This window comes from Camelus ferus, chromosome 3, assembly GCF_009834535.1.
Source record: "Camelus ferus isolate YT-003-E chromosome 3, BCGSAC_Cfer_1.0, whole genome shotgun sequence".
In the NCBI taxonomy this organism is placed as follows: Eukaryota; Metazoa; Chordata; class Mammalia; order Artiodactyla; family Camelidae; genus Camelus; species Camelus ferus.
The window spans coordinates 52,543,687-52,570,819 of record NC_045698.1 but is presented as its reverse complement, the minus strand read 5'-3'; the positions used below and the strand labels follow the sequence as shown (position 1 = coordinate 52,570,819).

General features: G+C 39.5%; 1 protein-coding gene across 1 annotated transcript; it reads right to left on the bottom strand.

Moving 5' to 3' along the window:
- Positions 1–15,435: 15,435 nt before the first annotated feature.
- Positions 15,436–24,100, bottom strand: BHMT2 (betaine--homocysteine S-methyltransferase 2). Its single transcript, XM_032474942.1, is given in 8 exon segments — positions 15,436–16,451; positions 19,577–19,805; positions 20,066–20,128; positions 20,131–20,247; positions 20,499–20,648; positions 22,841–22,902; positions 22,904–23,037; positions 24,009–24,100. Coding segments are annotated over 8 exon segments (915 nt in total). The 5' UTR covers positions 24,087–24,100; the 3' UTR covers positions 15,436–16,369.
- Between the last annotated feature and the right edge of the window lie 3,033 nt (positions 24,101–27,133).

Here is a 27,133-nt window from a genome sequence, read left to right as displayed (position 1 = left end):
AATTTATTTAGACATTTATCCACCTCCACCTTTTCTAAGATGATTAATAGGCAGCTGTTGAAATAATTTTGTTTTTCCTCAGCTTCTCAGTTTGTGCTCCCTCTCCCCCACCTCAATTAGGTCCCTTAAAAAATTCCTGCACCTCCTAGTCCCATAATAAACGATAATATCCACAGCTCACTGAGCGCTTACTGTGTGCCAGGTGCTACAGTAAGCCTTTTACATTCACAATATTATTTACTCCTCACAATTCTCTGAGGTAGACACCCCCTCTTTGTCCTCAAGAACCATGAAGTCAGGGAGATAGAAGAGTCATCAGCATGACCTTGAAGCTCCTGTGTCCCAGTCACAAAGTCCAAAGTAACCGTTCTTGGGAGTCTGCCCATGTTCTCTGCCCTCTGCTAGAGCAATGAGATGAGGGTCATCATGCTGAAGTCTTTGGCCTCCTACAAAGATGATTGGGGTTAAAAATAAATCCTGAAGGGAAAGAGGAGTGTTAGAGCTGGAAGTCCACTCCTTCAGTTTTCTAACCTCAAAAAGAGAGGATATGGTTCTGTCTCCAGCTAGTGCTCAGTCTGCTTAAACCCCATTTATTCATTCAGCAAACACTTAAGGCCCACTCATGCAATGTTCAAACACCATGCTTGTTGCTGGAGGTCTAGGGTATTTCCTTTTTCCCAAGGGTGAAATAGACACCACCTCATGAAGAATTTAAATGTCCCCTTTATCAATACATTGATAAAAAAAATGTCAGGACTTTATGTTTTCTGTTCAATTGATCATCTTTAAAATGAAAGTGGCTTTCCATAGATCTTTTTAGACTAAAAATGTTTCATTTAGCCTTTAAACCATTGAACACGTTTTATGTTCTATGTTTTAACATCATGTAGAAGAGAGTTTGCAAACTGATGACATGCAAATGGGGCCAACTTTTGTGTTTCCTTTGGCAAGGCCAGTGTTTTTAAAAAATTGAACGTGAATTCCTTTATGTGGTGCCTTCCTGTTTGTCTGCCCCACACCCAGTTATTGTACACTTGTTTGGTTCATGTGAGTTTTCAACCTCTGTTGTAAATAGAAGTTATATTTGGGATTATCAAATATATGTGAGATGTCCTTTGGTCTGAGTTCTCCCCAAAAGCCCCCAAACTGAAAGTTTCACTTTCCTTATATTTTTCTGTTGCCACTAATCCATTATTTTTTGTTGCCACTGCGTGGGATCGTAATAAGGGAATGGTAGGGATGGGCTTCCCACCTAAAACCCTGTTGCCTGAGTGTGCAGACTTTCCTCATTTTATCTCTTCTGGTAGTGCAGCCAACCCTAGAATAACTCGGGGGTTGGGGGAGCCAACCCTCTGCACAGTTGAATATCCACCTGTCATTTATAATCAGTCCTCCTTATCAGCAGTTCCTCTACATTCAGGGTTCAGCATCCTCAGATTCAACCATCTGGGAATCCCGTATTACTGCAATATTTACTATGGGAAAAAATCTGGGTATAAGTGGGCATTTCAGACCCACGTTGCTGAAGGGTCAACTGTACTTCCTTCTCTCTGTACCCTGCAATTGCCTTCTTCAACGCTATCGCAACACACCAGGCACACCACACAATTACTCCCCTTTTAAGGGCCTTGGTTACTTACGTAAAATTCAAGTTGAAGCCAGATGACTTTTTTTTTTTTTTTTTTTTTTTTGCCATTGGCTTAGCATACACTTAGAGCAAAACCCAGCCTTTTTTGCCTTCTGCTTGCAGTCAGCAAGCCCTTCCTTAGGCTGGCTGGAAGGGTGCCTCTGGCTCCATTTCCTGCCTTCAACTTCTGCCCACTCCGTGTTCCTGGATAAATAGCAAGTTTAAATGTTGGCTGGACTGTTCAGAGCTTCTTTCTACCACAGGAAAAATGCTCCTCTTAGAGCTCTCAGATCTGCCAGTTTGTACAGTCTCCTGGCTTCCCCAGAAAAGTCCCCTAGCCAAGGTTCCTGGGAATTCTGGACACACCCAGCTTTCCAGACCATCCGCCCTGCGTGGTAATTGTTTCCCAAGTTCTCTTTCTAGCTCTGAAATTTTCTCTCCTCTCTTGCCTCTCCTTTAATGCTTTCTAACAGGATAATTAGCCTGCCTCCTTCAGACACATGCCTTTTTGCTGCTTTTCTTTAAAAACAAAAACAAAAACAAACTCTATGAGCACTTACTGTGTGGAATTAGCTGTGCTAAGTGCTTCACAGGCATTATGTAATCTTCACAGTAGCCCTAGGACGCATCTGCTTTGCCATCCCCATTTTACTTATGACAACACTGAGGTGCACAGATTAAAGGGGAACTTTCCCAAGATGCCGTTAACAGTAAGCACAGAGCTGAGAGGAGGACTCAGCTCAGCCTGAATGTCACTTTTTAGAAGAATAGAGTAGATTGACTCTATTCTCTCTAGTCTTCCTTTGCAGTAAACTACTTTTCTAAAAAAACTTCCCAAACTTTTTACAACCTCATTCAACTCGTGGCCTCTCCCACTTACCTGGCCCAACACAAAGGACCCTTCTCCTGCTCAGAAGTTCAGATTCACTGGACATACAATTTGTTACTGATGGAAAATGGTCTGCCCCGTCCTGGGCATCATCCACGTGATGGCTCTTGGATTGCATGTAACCCCTGGGTTGTCCGGTCATGCTGAAGCTTTGTTGTTTTAAATGGGTACTGGAAACAAAAGCCCTAATCTCCTGGGATCACCAGTCAAACCATGGTTTCCTTTGTCTTTGTGAGCTGCTGAAAGATGACTAAGACATCGTTTGCTTCTTTGAGTGGGAAAAGGTGGAGTAGAGGCTAAAGATACCCCTTCCCGGGGGGCTGGCGTGTGACATCTGTGTGGTCCATCAGCTCCCACACGCAGCTCCTGATTTGGGGAGCTGTACCCCAGGGGTGACCCCATGTCCTGGTCTAGAACCTTCAGGGGAAATACATACCAGGTTGGTTGGTATGCGGTGCAAGAAGGGAGAAGTGGAGACATAAAGAAAATATCAGTGGCAGCTCAGAGAAAATCTGGTCATGGTGGTGTCAGCCCTGGAAGGATTGGACACGAGTGCCCTGCTGAGTGGCTTCCATTTGATGGGACACTCAGTACTGGACTGGAACCAAAGATTCCCCTCCTTTCTGTTTTTCTTCCCTCACAAAAAAGCCATTTTTCCATTTTCTCATTTCTGTTTCCTATTGGTCTGCACATCATTGTTTTACTAGCCAGCTGCATCCAAAGATGACTTGGTAAGGGCTTTTACCTGGGTGATAATGGTAGAAATCTGTCCATATAAAGCATTTCTCTGGGGTGTGCTGGCACATGACTTCAGTCTACTTTAAGATCATTACCAGTGCACAGCCCTCAGTTAATTTAGAAAAGTAATAACACATTTCTAAGTAGTAAAATTGTCATCACCCACCAGCTTTGGAACCTCAGGAATATAGGGACATACATGGTTTTCAAGTTAATATGTGCAGATGATGATAACCACAAAGAGTAAAACAAAGGATACATAAAAAATAAGGTTCCCTCTAACTTCCAGTTCCCCAGTTTCAGCTGTTTTTGGTATTTATAACTACCCAACTTAAAGAATTTCTTAAAGAAGTGGACACCCTCAGAAACCAGCTTCCAGTGACATCACTACATATCTACCAGAATGATTAAAATTAAAAGCATAAAATATTGGGGAAGATGGGGGATTAACCAGAGCTCTCATCTTTGCTGATAGGAGTATAAGTTGGTACAACTGTTTAGGAAAAAAAATGTTTGGCAGTATCTTTCAGAGCTGCACATATCTGTATCAAGCAATTTAGCTCATGGGTGGAAATGTGCCTAAATGTTCCTCAAAAGACATGTACAAGAAAGTTCGTAGCAGCCCATTCATAAATGGCCCTGTCTGGAAACTGCCCATCAACAATAGCATGGGTAAGTGAGTGGTGAAATAGTTACACGATAGAATTCAATAGGTAATGTGAATGATTCATTACATGCAACAATGTGAGTGAATCTCACAGCGCTGAGTAAAAGAAGCCAGACACAAAAGGGAAACACTGTACGATTACATTTATAAAATGTACAAAAACCAGGCAAAACTAAGCTATGCTCTTGGAAGTCACAGTATTGATTACCCCAGGGGAAGGGAGTGACGAGAAAGACATGGAGTGCTTCTGCGTTGCTGGTAATGTTCTAGTTGTTTGATCTTTGTGCTGTGTACATGGAGTGTGATGAATAGTTTGTGAATATTCACCAAGCTGTGCGTTTACAACAGATCTATTTTTGTATATATCTTATACTCCAATGAAGAAATTAAAAACAAGAATAAAAATGACATAAAACAGCTTCTTGGCCCTTTTGTGCATCCCACAAAAGGCCCAATAAACTAAATAAACTAAAAAAACTAAAATAAGCCAGCCTAGATTTTTGAATACATTCATTTCACTGGTGGTAGGGAATGATTTAGGCAGACAGTATTAACTCCAATAGTTCTTTGTTATAAAAGGAATCCATTTTAAAAAATAAATTCAGTACTTAATATATAGAAGGTACCCAAAATCCAAAAGGTCATTAATTATTAATGAGATTAACTATACACTGATAATCTAGAATAAACTATAAAAAGGAAAAATTAACTCCCTATTTTGACCTTCCCCCATTTCCTGGCAACCAGCATTCTATTTTCAGTCTCTGAATTTGACTAGTCTGGGAACCCCATATAAGTGAGATCACACAGTATTTTTCCTTTTATGATTGGCTTATTTCACTTAGCATAATGTCTTCAAGGTTCATTCATGTTGTAGTCTGTCAGAATTTCCTTCCTTTTTAAGGCTAAGTTATATTTCATTGTATGTATATACTATATTTTGTTCATCCATCTATCTATTGATTTACACTTGGGTTATTTCTACTTTTTGGCTATTGTGTATAATGCTGCTATGAACATAGGTATATAGAAACTTAGGTTCTGTTTCAAATTTTGGGTATACCTCCACAAGTGGAATCATATAATTCTGTTGACAAAAAAATTAGTCAATAGTCAATCTAAAGGAGAAACAGAAAACTTTATTCAAGCTAACCTGAAGATTGTAACCCAGGAGACAGTCTTTAGAAAACTCTGTAGACTGTTCCTTTTGTTACAAGTTGAAGGCACAGTCATACACATTTTCAAGACAAAGGATCATACATCAGAATGACACACTGACATTTTGCATGAAGTTCACCAAATATACATAGTCCAGATAAACTTGTACTAAGCAAGCAATAGGTCACCATGACCCCTTACAGGATCGAGAAAGGAAAAATTAATCTTCTAAGGACTTACATTACTGTTGTCAGAAGAAGGAAAAAAATATTGGTCTTTATGGTCAAACAGGCATTCCCACCTTTGAGGAGGTCTGGTTAATATATAATGCAGATGCATATCACACATAAGGGAGGACCCAATACAGATGGGGAATATGTTATGCTAATTTTTCTTGTCCTGCCTTAAGCCAAATTTTATTCTAATTTAAACCAATTCTATTTCTAATTTTGTAAGGAACAGCCATACTCTTTGTGTGTCGGGGGGAGGTACTTATTTTTATATTTATTTATTCTTACATTTATTTATTTTTATATTCATTTATTTTTATATTTATTTATTCATTTTTAATGGAGGTCCTGGGGACTGAACCCAGGACCTCATGCTTCCTAAGCTCACGCTCTACCAGTGAGCTATACCCTCCCCCCTCAGAACTGCCAAACTCTTTTTCCATAGCAGCTATACCATTCCTGCCAAGAGTGCACATGCATTCCAATTTAACCACATCCTCACTGACACTTGCTATTTTTAATAGGTGTGAATTGATACCTCATTGTGGCTTTGATTTGCTTTTTCCTAAAAGTTAGTGGTGTTGCACCTCTTCCCATATGTTGTTGGCCATTTTTATATCTTCTTTGGAGAAATGTCTATTCAAGTCCTTTGTCCATTTTTTAATCAGAATTTCTTGAAATTGTTGAGTTGTAGGAGTTGTTCTTATGTTCTGGATATTAACCCTATTCAGGTATTTGATTTGCAAAATTTTTTTCATTCCATAGTTTGTCTTTTTTTCGTGATTCTTTTGTTTGTTTGTTTTTAAGATGTTTGGGCTTAGAGTGATTTGGTGACTTGTGAAGATCACACATATCTTTATTGGACCCTTTACTGGACTTGAATATGGGTCTCTGCTCTTTACCTAATATTTTTTCCCCACTATTTCCACTCTGTGACATCCGGTCACATCAACATAAAAAGTAGTTTGTCCTATGGCAGTTGATTCTGGATAGGCAAAGTACCAAGCAAGAATTGTAACTGGTCCTTCAGGTGACCCAGCCTCTTGCTACTATCTCCTCTTCATCATCCTCTCCCATTATCCAGCGAGGATGCTTATAGAGATACAGAACACACCTGGGTGCTGGTAATGATATCAATTAGCTACTTAATGAATTAAATTTAGTTTCATTATCATATCCTCCTTAAAATGTTCTATTCTGTTCCTTAAAATGTTTTTAAGAATCAGAACATGTTTTCCAAAGGCTATTTGTTTACTTTAACAACTGCTCACTATTTCACAGTGATGCCAGTTGATGGGTTTTTCTACCACATTTTAAAGAAGAGACTAATTTGATGGAGCAAGCTTCCACGCTCTCCAGATTTATCCCAATGATGCTAATAGATGCAGGCCACTGCCTTGTATGGTGCCTGACACAGAGCAGGCCTCCAATAAATATTTGTCAAATAAATGTCTTGATGCTACAACGAAGGGAGAGGATTTGTAGGTAAAGTGGGCTTAACTGCTTCTTGACTTAGCAGGGGAAATTGAGCTGTGTTTTCTACACTATAGCCTCTGTGGAAATGGATTTTATTGCTCTCATTCTTCATGTGTGAGACTTCGGGATACAGCATCCTTGGGAGGAGGCAGGAATAAATCTTTCCAGGAGAACACAGCCAGCAAGCAGCCTTTCTGGCTGGATGTTGAAGGGAGACAAGATTTGGGCCCTTTTGATCAAAGCAACTTGCTTCCCCATTGAATTGTGAGAAGCTTTGAAAAGGGATTCTTGAAAAAACAATAACACTATTTGGCCTTTCGACATAAGTTCTTTTCAACAATGACCCTTGAGTAAATCCCTGGACTTTCCTGGGCCTCAGTTTGTTTTCATCAACAATGACAGAGTTGAATCAGAAGAGCTGTCCTACTTGGGCTCCGAAAGGCTCTATTTCTATTTCGGTATTCAATTGGAAAGAAAATCTGGAAAAAGAAATTGAACGGGTCTAAGAGTTATATGTAAATACTCTATTTTAAATCAGATCCTCCCAGTCACTAAAGTGTATGAAAAACTTAAGATTCTTCCCCTCTTTAGTTTTCATTTCAATCATTATCTCTAACTTGTAATCTCTATGTATAACCTCAGTTACACTCTCAATATGATATACATCTCTTACATATGATTAGATTCTAATGTGAGAGCATCATAAGGGTATTTCAAATCAACTGAATATTTGATTTTTATTGGTTAATGTGGTCGTGTTGTCAGACTGCCTACCAACCAGATTATCTTTCCTATGTTTAGAGGTAATTTCCCATTTTAAGAGTCTTGCTTTCCCAAGGTACAGTTCCCAAAACTCACTTTCCCAGCTTTTCTGACAGCTAAAATGTAGCAAGCCTGTGACCGAGGCCCTGCTAATCAGATACACCGATTTGAGATTTGGAGTGACAAGCAACGGGGTGTGATAAAGCAGGCATCAGGTGAAGCCCCTCTTCTAGAATGGGTGTGGCCAGGGCAGCGGTGATGCACGGGGGTCCACGTATCCAGGGTCAGCCATGAGGTCACCCAGGGACTGGTTTGAATGTTGTTTATTCAGATCAGTCTGACTCTGGCCCTCCTGGAGGTTCTTTGAACTTGTAACTAACCTTTAATAAATCCTTTCCTGCTTACATTTGATTGAGTGGATTCTGTTGCTGGCAAACAAGAACATCAACTAACAGAATTTATTCCAAAATAATCTCTTTAAGAGTCCAGGATCTAAGTATTTCCTTTCTAAGACAAAAAACTAATCTTCGAATTATCTGTCCTTAATTTTTTTTTAGTCCATAAAATAATATGACTGATGCTTTAGTAATGGTTATTTATTCATTTGGCAAATTTTGTGCTCAGAGCTGAAAAGGATATGGTGATTAGTAAGTCACAAGCCCTGTCTTGGAAAGCTCACATCTGTCTTAAAGCTGAACATCTATTACTGGATGACTTAATAATTACAATAGTGCCTAACGCTAATGAGTACTCACGCTGCTCCAGGCACATGTGTCAACTCACTGAATCATCCCAGCGACTCTTAACAGTAGATACAGCTCTTACTCCTACAGATGAGGAAAGCAAGGAGCTTCCCCATGCTAAGCCACTTACTCATGGCCACATAGCTAGTGAGCAGCAGAGCTGAGATTCAAACTCAGGTGGTCTGGCCCCAAACTACACATCCTTAACACAACTCTATGGCAGTAAGTTTGTGTCACTGTGAGAGTTTCAGTTGAGGTAAAGTTATTTATATTTGTCATGTTTGAAACTGCTTCCCTCTCGTAAAATTGAGAAACAATCACAAGGAAAGAGTAAATTCTTCTCTCCCCTTTTATTTCTTTATTTTTGGGGTGGGGGTGATAGTTAGATTGAGCAATTGATTGATTTTTTAAATGGAGGTACTGGGGATTGAACCCAGGACCTCATGCATGCTAAGCACGCACTCTACCAATTGAACTATATCCTCCCTCTTCCCCCTCCCTGCTTTTATTTAAAAGGTAAAATTGAGCGCCCAGATGGACCGTAATCTTTCCCTCAGTTTCCTTGGGCACAGCTGAGAGGGACTAGAACTTTCAAAAAGAAGATTTAAATCCTACACCTCTCTGTCCTTGCTTTTACCTCTTTGTGGCTTTTTCTCACCACAACAGTCAAAGTACTCCTGTCCCTTCTCTGTTCAAAACCCTCCTGTGTCCTCTCCTATGACTCAGAATAAGAGCCAAAATCCTTGTGAAGACTGCCAACTCCTGACATAATCTCACTTCCCTAACTTCTCAGGTCTCAGCTCCTGTGACCTCTCCTCTCTCACTGTGTCCCCAGGAAACTGAGGGAAAGATTACGGTTCCTTGGCTCTTTCTTGAACATGCGGGGCAATTTGGCTTTGACCTTTCTGGACTGCTCTTCTCCAAGATATCCATGTGTTATTGTCCTTATCTACTCCAGGTTTTTTCTTGACAGTAACCTTTTTAGTAGGAACCCTCTCTAACATTTCAGCCTTATCTCACTGACATAGAGAAACAGTTAAAATGGCCATATTGGCTTTCCTTTTTTTCAGATTTCAAAATGGATGGTTTCCATATTTTAAATGGCAATGATGCATTTTTATTTTATTTTTTTAATGAAATATAGTTCATTTACAATGTTGTGGTAGTTTCTGGTATATAGCAAAGTGATTAAATTATATATATTCTTTTTCAGAATCTTTTCCATTATAGTATATTATAAGATATTATATATAGTTCCCTGTGCCATACAGTAGGACCTTCTAATTTATTTGATATACAGTAGTTTGTATCTGCTAATCCCGAACTCTTCCTTTGTTCCTCCCCCATCCCTTTCCTGTTTGGTAACTGTAAGTTTGTTTTCTGTGTCTGTGAGCCTGTTTCTGTTTTGTAAATAAGTTCATTTGTGTCATTTCTTTAGATTCCACATATAATTGATGTATGATATTTTTCTTTCTCTTTTCTGTCTTACTTCACTTAGAATGGTAATCTCTAGATCTATCCATGTTTGTGCAAATGGTATTATTTCATTCTTTTTTATGGCTGAGTAGTATTCCATTATATGCATATACCACAGCTTCTTTATTCAGTCATCTGTTGATGGACATTTAGGTTGCTTCCATGTCTTGGTTGTCATAAATAGTGACATTGCTATGAACATTGGAGTGCATGTATCTTTTTGAATTAGAATTTTCTCTGGAAATATGCCCAGGAGTGGGATTGTTGGATCATATGGTAACTCTATTTTTAGTTTTTTAAGAAATCCTCATACTGTTTTCCACAGTGTCTGTACCAATTTACAATCCTACCAACAGTATAGGAGGTTCTCCTTTCTTTACACCCTCTCCAGCATTTATTATTTGTAGACTTTTTGACGGTGGCCATTCTGGCCAGTGTGAGGTGATACCTCATTGTAGTTTTGATTTACTTTTCTCTAATAATTAGCAATGTTGAGTATCTTTTCATGTGCCTATTGGCCATCAGTATTTCTTCTTTGGAGAAATGGGTCTTCTGCCCATTTTTTGATTTTTTTTTGTTGTTGTTGTTGTTGTTGAGTTGTATGAGCTGTTTGTATATTTTGGTAATTAAACCCTTGTTTATTGCATTATTTGCAGATATTTTCTCCTATTCTGTGCATTTTCATTTTGTTTATGGTTTCCTTTGCTGTTCAAAAGCTTATAAGTTTGATTAGGTCCTATTTGGATTTTTTTGCCTTTGTTTCTATTGTCTTGGGAGGCTGACCTAGGAAAACATTGCTATAATTCATGTCTGAGAATATTTTGCCCATGTTCTCTTCTGGGAGTTTTATGGCATCATGTCTTATATTTAAGTCTTTAAGCCATCTTGAGTTAATTTTTGTGTATGATGTGAAGGAGTGTTCTAACTTCACTGATTTACATGCAGCTGTCCAACTTTCCCAACAGCCCTCGTTGAAGAGACCGTCTGTTCTCCACTGTATATTCTATGATGCATTTTTAAAATTGCACTTTTTTCCAGTGCTCATGATCTTGAGTGTGAACCCCCTCCTCTACCCTAATGCTTCCTGCATCGCCTCCAGTCAGGACCTATATTCTGCTTGTGCAGCCTGCCATTCCACTTCCTGATGGACTTTCCTGCACCAGTTTCCCCAGCTTCAGCTTCTTTAAGCCAACACAATCTGATGCTAGTCTGTCATACATCATGCATTGATTCCTCAAAATATTTCTGGCAAGGAAATTCAACAAGGCAGCATAAGACAGTGGCTTATTCATCTTTGCATCCCTTGACCCTAGCATGGTTGGTACATTCATTCACCCACTCATTCATTCATTCAGCACATCTTTTTTTGAATTCTATAATGTGCCAGGTACTGGGAACACAACGATTAACAAGATATTTTTTCTGCCCCTCCTAGTAGGAAACAGGCTAGTAAATAGGAGTTGTCAACAGCATATTAAAACTTGGTTGTAGTTATTCAAGATGAATGTGGGGTACTATGGGAGGGGTGCAGTGACTGTCAGAGGCCAAGCACTAGGAATATGTTATTTGGATAGTGTAAGAATGAGTGAGTGAATAAATGCATGAATGAGTGAGTATAGTTAGTATGAAAGCACAGAACCTTCAAGGTGAGTAGTCAGCATCACATGGAAAGATGCTTCTCCAATTTCACTATTTTGAAGAGGTCAGCTCGTATGAATCCATATCATACAAAATACAACTTTTATTCCCCTCTCCCTCCTCTTCTCTGCTTTCTCTTCAGCCCAAATAGCAGGATGAAAAGAAATGTGATTTCCAGAGTACCAGCAATGCCTTAGCCAGCCTGGCCCACCTACTTGATTAAGACTCTATTAAAATAACTCTGATGTCAGGCAAAATTGCACCCTTCTGAAATCCTTTTCAGCGTTTTCATTATTGATTAAACAAGATATCTGCTTATCTTCAAGGCAGCTGGCTGTACAGCCAAAGTGTGTTGCTTAACTTTGCTTACAATTTTGCTTAAGGTTATCAAATTATGGCTGTGTTTGTGGGGAAGCAGGAGTTGTTTTCCCAGCTGAACTTCACCCCTTAGTTTCAGCACATCTCTTCGATCCCTTCCGATGGTTTCTATGCCAGCTGTTTGCAGGTTTGTGTTGCGGATTTTACACACGGCACAGCAGGGTTTATCAGAGGGCCATCTCCTCTTCTTGAAACTCCCTAGTACAGTAAACATCTGCTGTGGGACTGGAAAGAGCTCGTTCAAGCTTGTTTTCCTTAGTTTCACTGATCTTTAACTTTTTACAGACAATTACTTTTTCTTTAATTTCCCTATACCAAATCAGAGCCCGTAGAAATTTCACTTTTTAAGAAAATCCTCATTTTTATATGTTAAAATATTTAATGTAAATTACAAGTAGTAATTTAATATTTTAGTATGCATCTCTCAAAAGGACAAAATTAATTCTGATTCCTTAATACTCAGTCCATAGTAAATGTTCCCAATTTGCACCCCAAAGGCCTTTTATAACAGGTTTGTCAAAAGTAGGATCCAATCTAGGACCATGCATTGCGTGGGTTTGTTCTATACAGATGAGCACTCCCAACACACTGACCTGTGGAATGGCAGGCCAGCTGCCCTGTAGAATATATGATCCACCTGATTGCTTCCTTGTGGCGTTGTTTGCCTTGTTCCTAGATTGCCTGTATTTCCCTTAAATTGGGAGTGAAATCCAAAGGCTAGATTGGATTCCACTCAAGCACTTCTGGCTGATGCGTCATTGGTGATGGAGTGTTTCTCATTCTGTATCACAGCAGGAAATTCATGATACCTGATTTTACCACATTTATCAGAAATCTCAATAAAAATTTTAAAACTATAAAAATTTAAAAATTTTGTATTTCATTGAAAAAGTAATAACTACCCACATTAACACATTTAAACACTAAAAAAGATATCAGAGAAAAGGAAGTCATCCTTCTACACCATACTTTCAATCACTAGTCTCCCTCTTTTAAAAGGGAAGCATTCCTCTCAGAAATATTCTGCACACATGACAGGAGCATATTTTCATTTCAAGCATTATCTGGGAGATCCTCCCATTTCAATACATGTTAATCTCATGCATTATTTTTTTGGGGTGGGGGGTAATTAGCTTTATTTATTTTAATGGAGGCACTGGGGATTGAACCCAGGACCTCGTGCTTGCTAGGCATGCGCTCTACCACTGAGCTATACCCTCTGCCCACTCATGCATTGTTTTTAATGGTTCCATGACTTATCATCCTGTAGATGTTCCATAACTAGTTCACTTAACTAGTATTTCACAGATGGATATTTTGGTAGCTTCCAGACATAGGCTTTTGTACAAATATGAAAATAATTGTAGGTTGCATTCCTAGAAATAACATTGTTTGTCTCAGGGTGTGTGAATTCTAAATTTGAATAGATATGGCCAGATTGCTTTCTAAATAGTTGTACAAGTTTCCACGTCTATAAAAAGCATATGTGTGATAGTGTCTTTTCCCTTACACCGTTGTCAGCGTAAGGTATTATCAGTTTTTTTGGGTTTTGTCAATACAGGTGAAGAAAGGTATCTTGTCTTCATGTATATTTATCTAATTTTGAATATGTTGCATATCTTTTCCTACATTTAATAGGTTAAGGAAATCTATTTCCTGTAGTTTAAGGAAAGTCTCCCTTAGTATATCGAACTTTTTTTTTATAACAACAGAACAAGAGGGAAAGAGGTTTTTCAGAAAAACTTAAATGGTTATGGACACTGGGGGAGGTGGGGAGGAGATAGTATGAGGTGCATGTAGGGGACACAGGAGCTGAGAGTTGATCCGCAGAAGTTTCCTAAGAAGGGAGAGGATCTTCTTTCTTGGAAGGGAAGATTCAAGTTACCACATTAAGAGATAATGTGTTCAGAATGTTCAGAAGCTGCCTGAACTCATTGTCAGTGCCAGCAGCACCTCACATCATCCTTACTAGGTGCACTGTGGTTCCTGGGGTCCCTCACTCACTGCATCATATCCTACAGTGGAAAAGTGACCAGCAGGCAAGGGTGGTGATGCTAGTACTGACCCAAGGCTTTGCTTGGTCCCTAGCTGGGTACATCTCCCTCTCACAACACCTGTAAGCCAATAAAATGGGGTGGAGTGGCGTTCTGAATGCCAACCACATGGGTGAGTCCCCCTCACAACATCTGCATAGGTGGGAAGACAGTTGAACTAGGGCAGCTCAAGACTCCCTTACTGGAGAAGTGGCTACTAACCCTCATTACACATTATTCCTGTTTGACTTCACCTTTGTTTAATTAATGCATACATTTAAAATTTTCTTATATGGTGAAATGTGTGAGTTTTTTCTTTTATGGATTTATGTTTAAAATTTTTATTATCTCTGAACTTGTTCTAAGAGATCCAACTTTTCTTCCCAGATGTGATGAAATGTCCAACATCATTAAACAATCCAGCTTTTCCTCAGACCTGAAATACCCCTTTATCAGACATTAACATATATGTTTTATATATGTATATAATAATCTGATCTTTTTTTATGCAAGCATCTGGTAACTTTAATTACTGAGTTATGTATAGTGATCATATGGTAAGGCCACACTTTCCTCACTACATCTGTTTCTAATTTTCCCATTGCTCCTGTAATCCCACCCTCCACCCTTGCAATATGAACTTGAGAGTTTGCATGTGTATTTCCCCTCAGTCTTGATGATTTTTTTCCACTGGGATTATATTGCATTTGTTAATCAATTTAGAACAACTTTGCTTCTTAAAGTACTGTCTTTGTTCTTTATAAGTATGTGTATAGATGTATTCATCTTAGTTTGCACCCTTAAATTGATTTCAACAGCTCTTATACCTTTCTTGTTAATATTATTCCTAGACAGTTAGTCATTTTGCTGAAAACGTAAAATAGATCTTCTACTATACTTTCAAAATAGTTGTCGTGTGTATAAAAAGGCAGTGCTTTTGTATATAAAAATTTTTTTGGTATATAAAATTTTTAACCAGCCACTTTACTGAATTTTCCTATTATTTGTAAGAGCTTTCTAGATGACCTTCTTGAGATTTCTAGCAATGTAACTATTTCATCTGCATAAAATATAATTTTGTCTTCACTTTTCCAATATTTTAAATGGTAATGTGTTGTCTAGTATTGTCAGACCATGGTAACAAGAGTAGGGTATTAAGTATACTTTCTTTACTTTATTTGGGGGCACAATTATTAAGTTGGAGTTAGAACCACATGACTGAAATACTTTTCTTCAATATGTTTTTATTATTACCTAAGCTGTGATCCCATTACTATATAAATTTTGAATCTCCCAGTGTAGGAAATCTGTTTTTTAAAGACTTTATTGGTTACCTCTTTGTCCCTGGGAAGTTTTACAAACTTCTATCTCATCAACATTCTGCTCCAAGTTGAGTGTACTACACTCAAAATGAAAACTATGTGTTTCATAAATCAAGGATGGCTTTTGTCATATATATATATATGTTTATATATATAAATGTATAATAGAGAGGGGAGAAAGAGAGGGAGAGAGGGGAAAGAGAAAGAGAAGAAAGAGCCTGGAATATGATAAGTAATACATGTTTGTTATTATTATTCCAAAGAATGGTCAAAAATTTTCAAATATTCAAACACTATAAAAGGTAAATTATTTTTAATTGTATTAATTGTTGCAAATTGATAACAGTATTTTTGAAAAAACAGGGAGAAATCAGCACATAGCAAATAGCTCAATGTAAATCAAGAAAATGTTAGACCAAGATAGATTTGAACTCTAACTTTAAAAACGTTCTCCTAAAACTGTTTATCTATTTTTATTTATTTTAAACAACCAACAGTAAGTATTTCATGGAGTATCTATTAGTATGCTTGGCACAATGCTAAACACTTCAAAGAAAAATATATGAAGCATATTGCATGATTCTTGTCCTTAAGTAGTTTGTAATCTAGCTATTTGTGATTATAGAGACACATTAAAAAAATTCTAGGACTTAACATCTTTAAGTAAAACTTTTTTGAAAGTAATCACTTTGGATGGTTATATGATTACTTCAATAATCCTGCCATTGCTCAGAATATTTTTTGCTTCTTTTCATTTGGGATTGCCTTTGGAGTCATTATAGAAATCATTTAAGAAAGGCAGACTCACTGATTTAGTTTTAATTTAGAATGCCACCCCATCTTCCTCCTATGCCTAGTTTAGTCACCGAATTAATTACTGGGTTTGGTGCTCAGTGACTTCTGGTTATTTTTAAATCTCACACTCACTCTACAAGACAAGTTTCGCTATTCATGATGACCTTCAAGGCATGCCCTGTAGCATTACTGCACAGGAACTATCTGGAGGACCAGGAGCCTTTCTCATCATCTTTGCATCTCCTCCAGCATCCTGCTTGGCACTCAACCACAGCAGGAGTGCAGTACGCATCCTGTGTTAAATTGACAACATATTAGCTGTTCAGCAGCTGGAGACATCAAGGTGGCATGAGGATAGAGGCGAGGAAGGGTTCCAAGTGGGACTTGAGGGGGATTGCTTTCCGTCCTGTTATTTCAGTGTTTTCTTTCACTATTCCTTAGACGTCTGGCTTTAACAGTGAAGGACAGAAAGGTCTGCCTGAAGCTGGCAGCAGATTGTCCCAATACTCTCTTCTAGCCCTGTGTTTTAAAAAATGCATAGTTAATTAATGGAAAGATTCATACCTGTTTTATAAGCTCAATATGTTATGTACATATTTGCTAAATACACATAATTTTAGTGGATGATCAGGCTCAAGTTGAATTTCAGTCTCAACATACAGACAAAAAATATGCCCATATCCATTAATGCCAGGAGTCTACATTTCTGTCCTCAATAATAGTCACTGGGTTTCACACTACCTTTCAGAAAAAGGCAATGTGTTTGAATTTACATGGTTCTGTGAATTACATTCATTCTGAAATTTCTATAGCAGGGTCCTTCTAGGTCTACTTAATAACATAATGGCAAATATATGAAGCCAGTTTTTAATGTACTGAGAAAGTAAAGTTCTTCAAAAAGTAACTAAGGACAGAATACAAATTACTTTGTCAGTATTCATTCCTTGTTTTTAGACAAAGAAGAGTACAAAGTTTCCTGGTCACAGACCTCTATGTTAAATATATATATGTGTGTGTGTGTGTGTGTGTGTGTGTGTATATATATATTTTTTTTTTACAGTTTTTTCCACTTTACTTAATGAAATAATGAATAAATCAATATTTTTGGATGATGGAAATGTCAGAAATCTGGGGTGTCTACAGGTTTCTGTGTAATCACAAATTTTTGCGAACATCAGTATGTTTGGGAGTTTAGGGTGTAAGAAATTTCTGGCTTTATTCTACAGAATAATGTTTCATCTTTAATTGTTAATAAGTTTTAAGGATCCCTAGACAATGCATATTAAAATAAGCCATTTCTCACTTATATGAACTATTTTAATCATCACCAAAGTATGATTTCCTCACCTTTTAATTATATTTCTATTTAGTACTTTTTTTTCTAAGCCTGAGACCTATAAAAAACATCTTGAATAAATATCCCTATCTCCCAGAAGAAGTGTTTGCCTAAATGATCTCTTGCCTACTTTTACAATCCAAATTAATTTACATTAGGAAAGTTGTTCCAGTGCAAAAATAAAGACTGTTCTAAGTCCCACTGAAATAAAGTACAAAATGGACTGAAGACATAACAGCACTAATTCAAGAAGATAGCCAAGATTGTGGCTGGTTTCTAGAAGATGGAAAAGGTGTGGCATTGTATTGACAGATGAGAAAGAAAGAGATAGAGAAATTCAAGGGGACCCCAGAAAAATGTCTTCCGTAATAAAGTGATTGATTATAACAAATAGCATAAATTAGATATTGGAAGACCTTCGAGAAGGTGAAGGCCTTTTATTCTTCTTTCAACAATAAAAAAGAAAGTTAATTAGAAATTCCTAGAAAACCAAATGCTGTACAAAGAAAGACACAGTCCAAGGAGGAAACAGATTAATATATGGCCTGAATTTGGACTACGGATGAAATGTAAGAAAAGAGAACCAATTTGACCTTGGAACCTTCTCCTACAAGGGCTCGAGTTTTGTAAAAATAGGTTTATTTCTCTTTCTCCATAGTTTCATGCTTACCGCTTGGTTCTGCAGTGAATGATGTTTAGAAAATCATGACCAGGATATTAGATTGGAAATTTTACTGGAGGCACCAAGATATGGTAGATATCAGGTATTAAAGCAAGACAGAAACTCTGCGAAATTCCAAAGTAGGTGGCTAAGAACCAGACAGATGACTCACCTGACTCTACACTGGAAAATCTAGATTCCAGAGACCAACAGGTTGGCTGGTGAGTGAAGAGGGTGTGGTTAAATTGAGATCAGACCACACTCTCCAAGTTTGTCTCAATAAAGGAAGGATGAAAAGTCTTCTAGCCAGTTTAAGCCTTCTTGGAGAGGCAGGGCCAGCCTAGGGGTATTTAAAATCAAACCCAAAAGAGTCACCAGGAAGGAAAATGAGACTCCCAAAATAGAATGGGAGCATATTTGTAGTGACCTGCTGATAAAAATCAGGATCTGAGGGTGAAGCAGAGAAAAAGTTTTTAGAGAAAAAATGCAATGCCTGTGACATGAGAAATATACACAGAAGTTTCCGGGGGAAGCATCTAAAGAACCATAAACGCACTCATGAAGATCTGCCAGGCCCAGAGAACGTGGCCTTCCTTTTAGGTTGCTGGTCTTTGAATCTGAAGAGGTCAGAAACCATGATGAACAAGATGAGAAGGGAAGGTTGGAAGCATAAGACAGAGAAGGAGAAGGCTCAGACTGGCTTTCCCTGGTTTCCTGCATATTGAAAGATTCTGCTGGAAAAGAGAAGTTTTAAGTTTGAAACTTGTTCCAGGTTTTAAGTTTGAAACTTGTTCTAGTAAACTAAATGCTTAATTACTGCATTGACACTGTGTTTGCTAAGTCAAATGGTCATGGGCTTTCTATTGCCTAAGAGTATTCAAAGAAGTTCTGGGGCATGCCAGTGTTTTCAAACAGGAACACAGGAAAAGAGTTCACCCATGGAGCAGGTTTAAAGAGACAAAAGGAAACAAAAATAAAGTTGTATTCTGATTATATTTTATAAGCCCTCCTTTTTTAACATGACAATTATAATAATTCTGTAAATGTTATTTACTAGCTTTATATCTTTATAATAAATCTACAAACAAAGCTTGGAAAACTTAATTATAATTACAAAGCAGAACACAATGGTTATAAACCTTGATGATTTGAAAGAAATGGTATACCTTCAAGAAGCCACGAGGTAGATGAGGGAGGAAAGGTAGAGGGAAGCAGAGTCAATTCTTATTTTACAGAGAGTGGAATCAAGAGATACTGCCTCATATTGATGAATTTAAAAATAACTGGTTAAATATGAAATTCAAACTTATAAAGATAACCAACAGAACAAGCAAAAATGTAATAAGTCAGAATTGGGGGAAAGTGAACAGGGAAAGGGAAGATTATGTGATTTAAATTTCTTAACTTTCATAAAGGGTAATTACCACTTAAAATTGATAAAACAAAAATAGAGAAATAAGACTTCAAAACAAATGGCAAACAGGTGACCCTTAGAAGTAGGACTGGTGTCAGGAACGGGATGGCTTCTATTGTCATTTTATACACTTCTGTGCTTTGAATTTTTATCACCATGTGCATGAATAATTATTTACAACAATAAATAAAAGAGATGAGAGGAAATAGTAATGTTAATTTAAAAATTCCTACCTGGCTCTAATTCAAGGTTTGATGTGCATACTGAGACCACTTCCCCAGCTGCCATGTTTTTCTGAAGCTGGTGGCAAAAATCCCCTTTCTGGGGCCAGTTCCTCTGCCATCGCCCTGATGTGGTAGGGCTCAAATCCGCAGCACCCGCCTATGTACCTGACCCCCAGGTTGCAGGCCTCTCTGGCATATTTTTGAATATCCCATCTGGTTGCAACTCTGGGCTCCAGTCCTGTAATACAATAGCTAGGGCACTCCTGTTACCATCTTGGTTTTCAAAGGATCGATGTTCTGATGGGTGTTATTTTTTCAATTAAAAAACTATTCATTTTAGAGGGTGGGTTCTTCAGATAGCTCACTTTTGGTTAACATTCAGTGTCTTCATCTTAGGTAGCCTCGTATTTTAGGTCTGTTCTGTCGTTGTTCATTATAGCCATGTCCATTTTGTCACAACAAGAAATCACAAGGACTCTAACGTGCACCTGAGCTTACCAAAGGGCTATTCTGGGAGATCCATAAACCCTCCTTGGCCGCAGTCGGGCGTGTGAAACCCCAGGGCTGCACCATCAGGTGCGCTTTCAACCCTGCAGCCTGCAGGCCTTCCTTCATGAGCCTAATGGTCTTCAGGCTGGTCCTGGGCCCAAATCTGAAATTCACGCCAACCATCGAAGCCCCTAGTCCAAGAAGTAAATCTATTTACTTGTTTCACAATTTATTCACTTGTTTTTTTAAATTTTCTTTTCTAATAGTTGGAAGGTTGCTTAGAGATTAGCTACCCTCTTCCACTTCCCAATGTTACAGATAAAGAGACCGATTCCAATTAATGCTTTTATTTTCAAACTGCTCTCGTGATATTAAAAAACGCTGTTAAATTTCATACATAGACAATAACTGAAATGCTTCTCACATCATGGGTCCAAATTACCTGCCTTCACCAGCTCCACAGCACACTGTCCAGGTGTTACACCCTGCGCATCTCCCTCTGGGCCTATGCACATGGTGGCTGCCACGGGTTTTCCAGATTCTTTTAAGACTTCCACAGCTCACACAGCTTCTTCAGTGTGTTCAAAATATTAAGAGAAAATTTTTTTTTTCTATTGGTCCAAACATAAAGCTGATTTTGGAAGGTAGAATGCAAATTTTGCAAAAACAGTTGTAACATTTACGAAATGTATGTGATAAATCGTACTAAGGAACATGTCTCTATCAGACTGACTGAAGAATACCTTTCTAAGTCAATCTTCTAATTCTTTTACCAATAACAAATTTTTTCATTCAGAGCTCAGACTAAAAAGGCTTTAATGTAACTAAGTATTTAAAAATTGTAGTTTTGAAGGAACAGGAGTTTTACTAATAAATTTTGAATTCCTTCTTTATGAAACTGGGGCAATCTCTGCAGGATGATGACTAGTTTATCATGCTTTACACTTCAAAGTGTTTTTATATTCGCTTCTAGTTGGATATTCGTAAGTGGTCCAGAAAGTAGGAAGGGAAATGTGATCATTTCCGCATATGAAAACCCTGGGGCACAGAGAGGGAAGCAATAGCTACCGGGTGTCTCTGCGGATGGTGGACAGGACTCCGTGTCCGGTAAGCCCAGGCCATCTGCAGGGGTAAGCTTCCCAGGAACTCCCTTAAGCGCCACAATTGAAAAGCTGACCTTAATTTAAGTGGAGAAAAGCCAACAGACATTTTCCCATTTCTTCCTTCTTGACTTAGAAACAGATTCTGCAGAAGCAGTGTGTGAGGACTGGCAGAGAAAATCAAAAGAGAGGTTCTTAAAAAACAAACTTCTGTTCTCATCCATCTGGAGAACACATAGGCTGGCGTTTGTGCTTGTTCCTGCAGATGATTTTTCCTGGTGGGTTAGCCAGGCTGGGGTGGCCCTGAGCCTTGGGAAGGTTGACGAAGCAAGGTTTTCAGTAGGTTCAGTGAAGTGATTGGGGAGCTAGCAGTTGGGAGGTTATTGTCCTTTTTGGGGGCAAAGACCTAGGTTGAGGGCTTGATTCCAGAAGGTAGCAACTGTGATGGGAAATAGGGAATGAGGGCTTTTTATATTCTGGACATGGAAGGAAGAGAGTATTCTTTTTTTTTCCTTTTTTTAATCAAAGTGTAGTTAATTTACAATATTGTATTAGTTTCTGGTGGATAGCATAGTGATTCAATTATACATGTATATACATAAGTTTGTTTTCTATGTCTGTGAGTTTGTTTCTGTTTTGTAAATAAGTTCATTTATGTCATTTTTTTTAAAGATTCCACGTATAAATGATGTCATGTGGTATTTGTCTTTCTCTGTCTAACTTACTTCACTTGATATGATAATCTCCAGGTCCATCCATGTTGCTGCAAGTGGCATTATCTCATTCTTTTTCATGGCCGAGAAGTATTCCATTGTATAGATATACCATATCTTTATTCATTCATCTGTCAATGGACATTTAGGTTCCTTCCATGTCTTAGCTATGTAAATGATGCTGCTATGAGCATGGGGTGCAATTATCTTGTCAAATTAGAGTTTCCTCCAGATATATCCCCAGGAGTGGGATTGCTAGATCATAATGTAAATCCATTTATAGTTTTTAAACAAATCTTCATGCTGTTTTCCACAGTGGCTGCACCAATTTACATTCCCACCAACAGTGTGGGAGGGTTCCCTTTTCTCCATACCCAGGAAGAGAATATTCTGGGCCTTCATGTCCAGTCAGTGACAATTCTTATGGATTCTAACTTCACAATACCACTCACTCACATGTTACATCTTTAGTGAAACAGAGAGATGGGAGTGAGCAAGGTGTGGGCGGAGGTGGGCAAGGAAACTGCCCCTGGGCCCTGAGCGCTATCATCAGGTGGGGCCCGGATGAGCCCGAGTAGCTGCCTGCCCTCTGGGCTTTGCTCCCTCACAGCCTCTCACCCCCACACAGCTCCTTCCAGCCCTGCCCGCCCACAGGAGAGGATGCTCCCTAAATCGCTGTCCCCTTCCTCTCACGCCATGTTGTAGGGCCCCCAGGAATCAGCTGCTGCGGCCACCCAGAGGGAAACCAACGGCTGCAGCAAGGCCCTTCTCAGCCTGTCCTTTGGCTTCACTGAGAAGCTGGCCTTCAAGCGAAAGGATGCTGCCTTGACCACAGTGCATTCACATAAGTCTTCGACTGTTTATATGGAGGAAGCGAGGGCACGCGACAGTCCAAAACCCTCACGAAAGTTGAAGGCTATGCAGTTTTGCCAAAATAGAGTAATCCTTTCCCTGTGACTCTAGGCTTAACTCTGTGATCAAGAAGTCCACGTTTTTCCTGGCAAAACTCTCTAGCTGGAGTCGAAAAAGTTTTAATCCTTGCTTCATCCTTGGAGTGTTTGTACAGTGATGTCTGGCACACCTCCCCCCCCCCCCCCGCTATCAAAGCATCACCTTTGCCGGCTACTTCTCTGGCGAGGTCACAGGCAGCAAGGTTGACAGCTTCCCACTGAGGTTGGAGAGCAAGAGCTCCGATGGTGAGCTTGGCATTTTAAAAGTGAACTTTCATAGATAACAGAGCGGGTATTGAGCAGGCAGTATGAGTACAAGTCACTGGTTTAAACTGCAATTTGAGAAGACCAGCAGAGTTGGGTACTGTGTCCTCTGCTACCAGGGAGCTTGCATTTCCATTATTGTGCTGACCACACTGGACATTAGTAAATGCTCATTTGTTTGCCTTCCACCCTTTACCTGTGAGCCACTTCAGAATAGGGTCTATGCCTTTGGATCATCTTTGTATCTGCCATAGAGCACAGACTTAGCAGGTATTCATTAAACGTTGGTTGGTTGAATGAATAAATGGACATTAATATTTACAAGTAATAACACTCTACACTTGCAGAATATCTCACAATAATTCCATATCCTTCACCTTATCCGCTTTCCTCAACAACTCTATGCATATAAGCATAAGTTATCTCCATTTTGCAGAGAAAATCCATGCTTCATGCAGTTAAGTGTCTTGCACAAAGTCACACAGCCAGTTGGTGGCAAAGTTGGGTATTAAACCCCATTCTCCTTCCTAGGCCAGTGCTGGGTTCCCTAGGCCCACCCTGTCTCTAGATGGAAAAGTCAGAAGAGAAGAAAGTGAAATGAGAAAGTAAAAAGAGCCTCTATAAAGTGTTCTTTCTCTATAAGAAAATAGCACAGAAGGATGGCCATGCCCTTCCAATGGCCTCTTTTCTCCCAATTCTATCCCCTCTCCCTCCCCTAGATAAAGAGACAGAAAAAGCTCGTTTATTTAGTACGTGTATGTTTACATAATGATGAATTACTTAATAGATATTTTATGTGGCGGAGTCTGTAATGAAGTGTAGTAACACATCTGGTCAGTTCCATGGATGCCCCAAAAGAGGTGGTTTTATTGTAGACGAGCCCTGGCTCCCTCCCCCACCACCCACCTTCCACATTACAGTTTACCTGATGGTCCATATTTTCTTCACTGGCAGAAAAGGTGAAAGTCTGCATAACATTTGATCCCACTCTCAAGAGGTCCATGTGAAGGTGACGAACTACGAAGGAGTTGTTTTTTTCACTGAAATTAAAAAAATGAAAAGTCACAGAAGCTATCATTTTCAGCAGCAGCTTGCCCACCCACATCTCTTTCAATCATACACAAATCTAAACCTAATACTTGTAAAGAAATTCCGATTCAGGTCAGTAAAATTTAGGGACAGGACAAGGCAGAGACCCTGTGAAGTGGGGGCTGTTTAGAGTAGCCTCGTATTGACCTGCTGATGGGCTGCGTCGCCTGGTGTGGTCACGTGCAGGTATTAAGGCCTGGGTGGCCAGCTGTCCCTTGGGTCTCCTGGTCTAGAGAGGGTTTATTCATTTGCCAGTGTCACGAAGGATGTAGCTGGTCTACTTACAGTCGGCACTGGGGAGCCCCCCAAGAAGCACGAGGGCGTTCTCACAGTGGGCAGACCGTATGTGGGTGGCGCCCCATCTAATGGATTTAACGGCAAGTAGCTGGGTAGACGCAGTCAGGGAGCTTTCCTTGGCCCATCATAAAACCCCTCCTCTCTCTCTTCATCTCCCCGCACCCCCACCTTAGTCTTTATCCTTGCTATTTCAACTTTCTTCCTGGTTTAGCAAAAAAGATCTTCTAAAATTAAGAACACGTTCTTCTTGGGCCAGATGAAAACTTCCTGTTAGGTACTAGAGAGACAGAACTTTGCCCTACCATCTAACTGGGTGTCTGATGAAACAGTAACCAGGGCCATTGGGTACTCATGATATGCGGGGCATTTCACGTGGGTTAACTTGCGAAGTCCTCACAACCAGCCCCTGTCATGCCCCCATGTGACAGATGAAGAAACTGATCCTCAGAGTTCAAATGACTTGTTCACGGTCACTCAGCTGATCAGAAGGACCAAGACATGACCCCACGTTTGTCTGATACACTGTGCATCTATGAATAAAATCAGAGCAAATCAGAAGTTCCATTCCCAGCTTGTATCCTGTTTCACCCCTTTCTTCTCTGGCTTTATTTTCCACTCTAATTTAGGAGAACAAATATAAAAAAGAGCAAAAAGAGAATTTAAGTTCCAATTTGATGTTACTAACCAATCCAATTAGTTTCTATCTCTAACTCTTTTTTTTCAGCCAGGAGGATGAGACAAAACTGTGTTTATTTCTTTGCTCCCTCCGTTCCCCCAACAGAACCTGGCTGTCTACTGTCTATGCTAAGCTGGTGATTACCACCATTAATCATCCCTACCAAACATACTGTTTTAATATTGTATGCAAATTAGCAAGAAGGGTGCATCTGAAGCAATAACAATTTTGCTATGTTAAGGAAACTCTTGAGTATACAGGAGGGACATATTCGTGGAACAAATATTAAGATGTATATTTTAGTACCCCCTATATGTGAATATGCAAGTGTGTGTGTGGGTGTGTGTGTGTGTGTGTGTGTGTGTGTGTGTGTGTGAGGGGGGAGGAAGGATGGGGAGAGAGAGAGAGAGAGAGAGGTCATTTTCTTCTATTTGGTTTGACGTATGTATTGTCACTGTCTTGACATCTTGGACATTTTGGCAAATGAAATAGTCCTTAGAAAACACTCGCTATTCCTTACTTTCAGTCAGAGTTAAGCAAAATGTCACCCAGATAAACCCTCTGGGGCGATGCTGGCACCGACCTGCATTAGGGCGCTCTGCTACTGCTTCTGGAGTCCAGAGCCCAGGCTTCACGTAGCCCCTCTTCTCCAGACTGAAGAGAAAGCTGCCATCTCCAACCACAACCTCTCCACTATCCCGATGTTCCAAAATACCTGGAAGAAGAGAAGAAAAATCACCTAAGACCCCTCTTTTTTTCTCTAAAAGCAGTTTCTAAATTTAGGAAAGGTGGTACAATCCTCTCGCAGCCCCCATTCTGTTAAAATCATCAGTGCCTAACTGTGTTTCAGAAAGACTGAGTAGACTCTATTTCTTGGACAATCCAGGTCCTTACTTTGTGCAAAATTCTGTGACTATTTTTGCTCAAATGCCATTTAACTCGAGTCAGATATAGTGAAAGTACTGATCTCATGATCGTTATTTTGGTTTTTCAACATGTTTGCGGCAATAAGTAAAAAAGCAGACTTCAGATCTTTTAAGTCCCTCATCTAGTCTCTTTCTATTTTACTACCTTTCTACAGAGTCAGCCCACCTGTAGCCTGAATAAAAGGTTGCATCCAGAGCAGTTTTCCAAGACTTCCTGGTTTCCACTGTCTACAAAGTGCTTCCCCAGACGCCTGCACAGCTCGCCCTCTCACTTCCTTCAGGTCTTCGCTTAAGGGTCATTGTTTCAGAAAGGCCTTCCCTGTGATTGATTAAAACAGAAAACACCCCTCCTCACCCCTCCTTGGGGATCCCTATCCTTCTGGTGTAGATGGCAAGAGTTGAGACACAACCTTTTATTGAAAATACAGGCCAGTTCATCTCAGCCCTGCCTACAGCAGCACCCACAGACCAGAGCATGAATGGGGGAGGAAAGGCTCCAACTGCCCCTTCTAACCAGTCACATCTGCCACCCAGGAAGGTACATTAGAAGCAGCTGGACTGAGACTGAGCACCAGGCCACCATCCCAGCACATCTCTGTTCTCCTGTGGAGGGCAGTATGTTAGCTGTGTTAGCCATAAACACTCTTCTGACAGAGAGAGCTCCTGACTCTGTTTCTTTTTCTATACTTTATATCTAAAGATGAATTTTAGCTGAATATAGAAGAAATGTTAATATATTCTGTGATTCTCACCTCTCTCTCTAGTCCTTACATAAAATGAAATCTGTTCTTTTCGTTTTGTGCTTTTGAAACAAAAAAAAAAGACTTAAAACTTCAACTTTGCATTGAGACCTTCCCACATGCCAGGTCTAGTTCTAGGCAAGAGAGATAAACGTTGGAATAAGACCTGGTCCCTGCCCTCAAGAAGCTCGAAGCCTGGCTACGCTGGGGAAGGCCATCAGAGCAACAGGTCATCACGGCCCAGCATAATAAATAAAGGCTGCAGAGGGACATGGGGGGAGAGAATCAGAGGTGTAGTCCTCTGCGTAAAATCTTGTCTTGA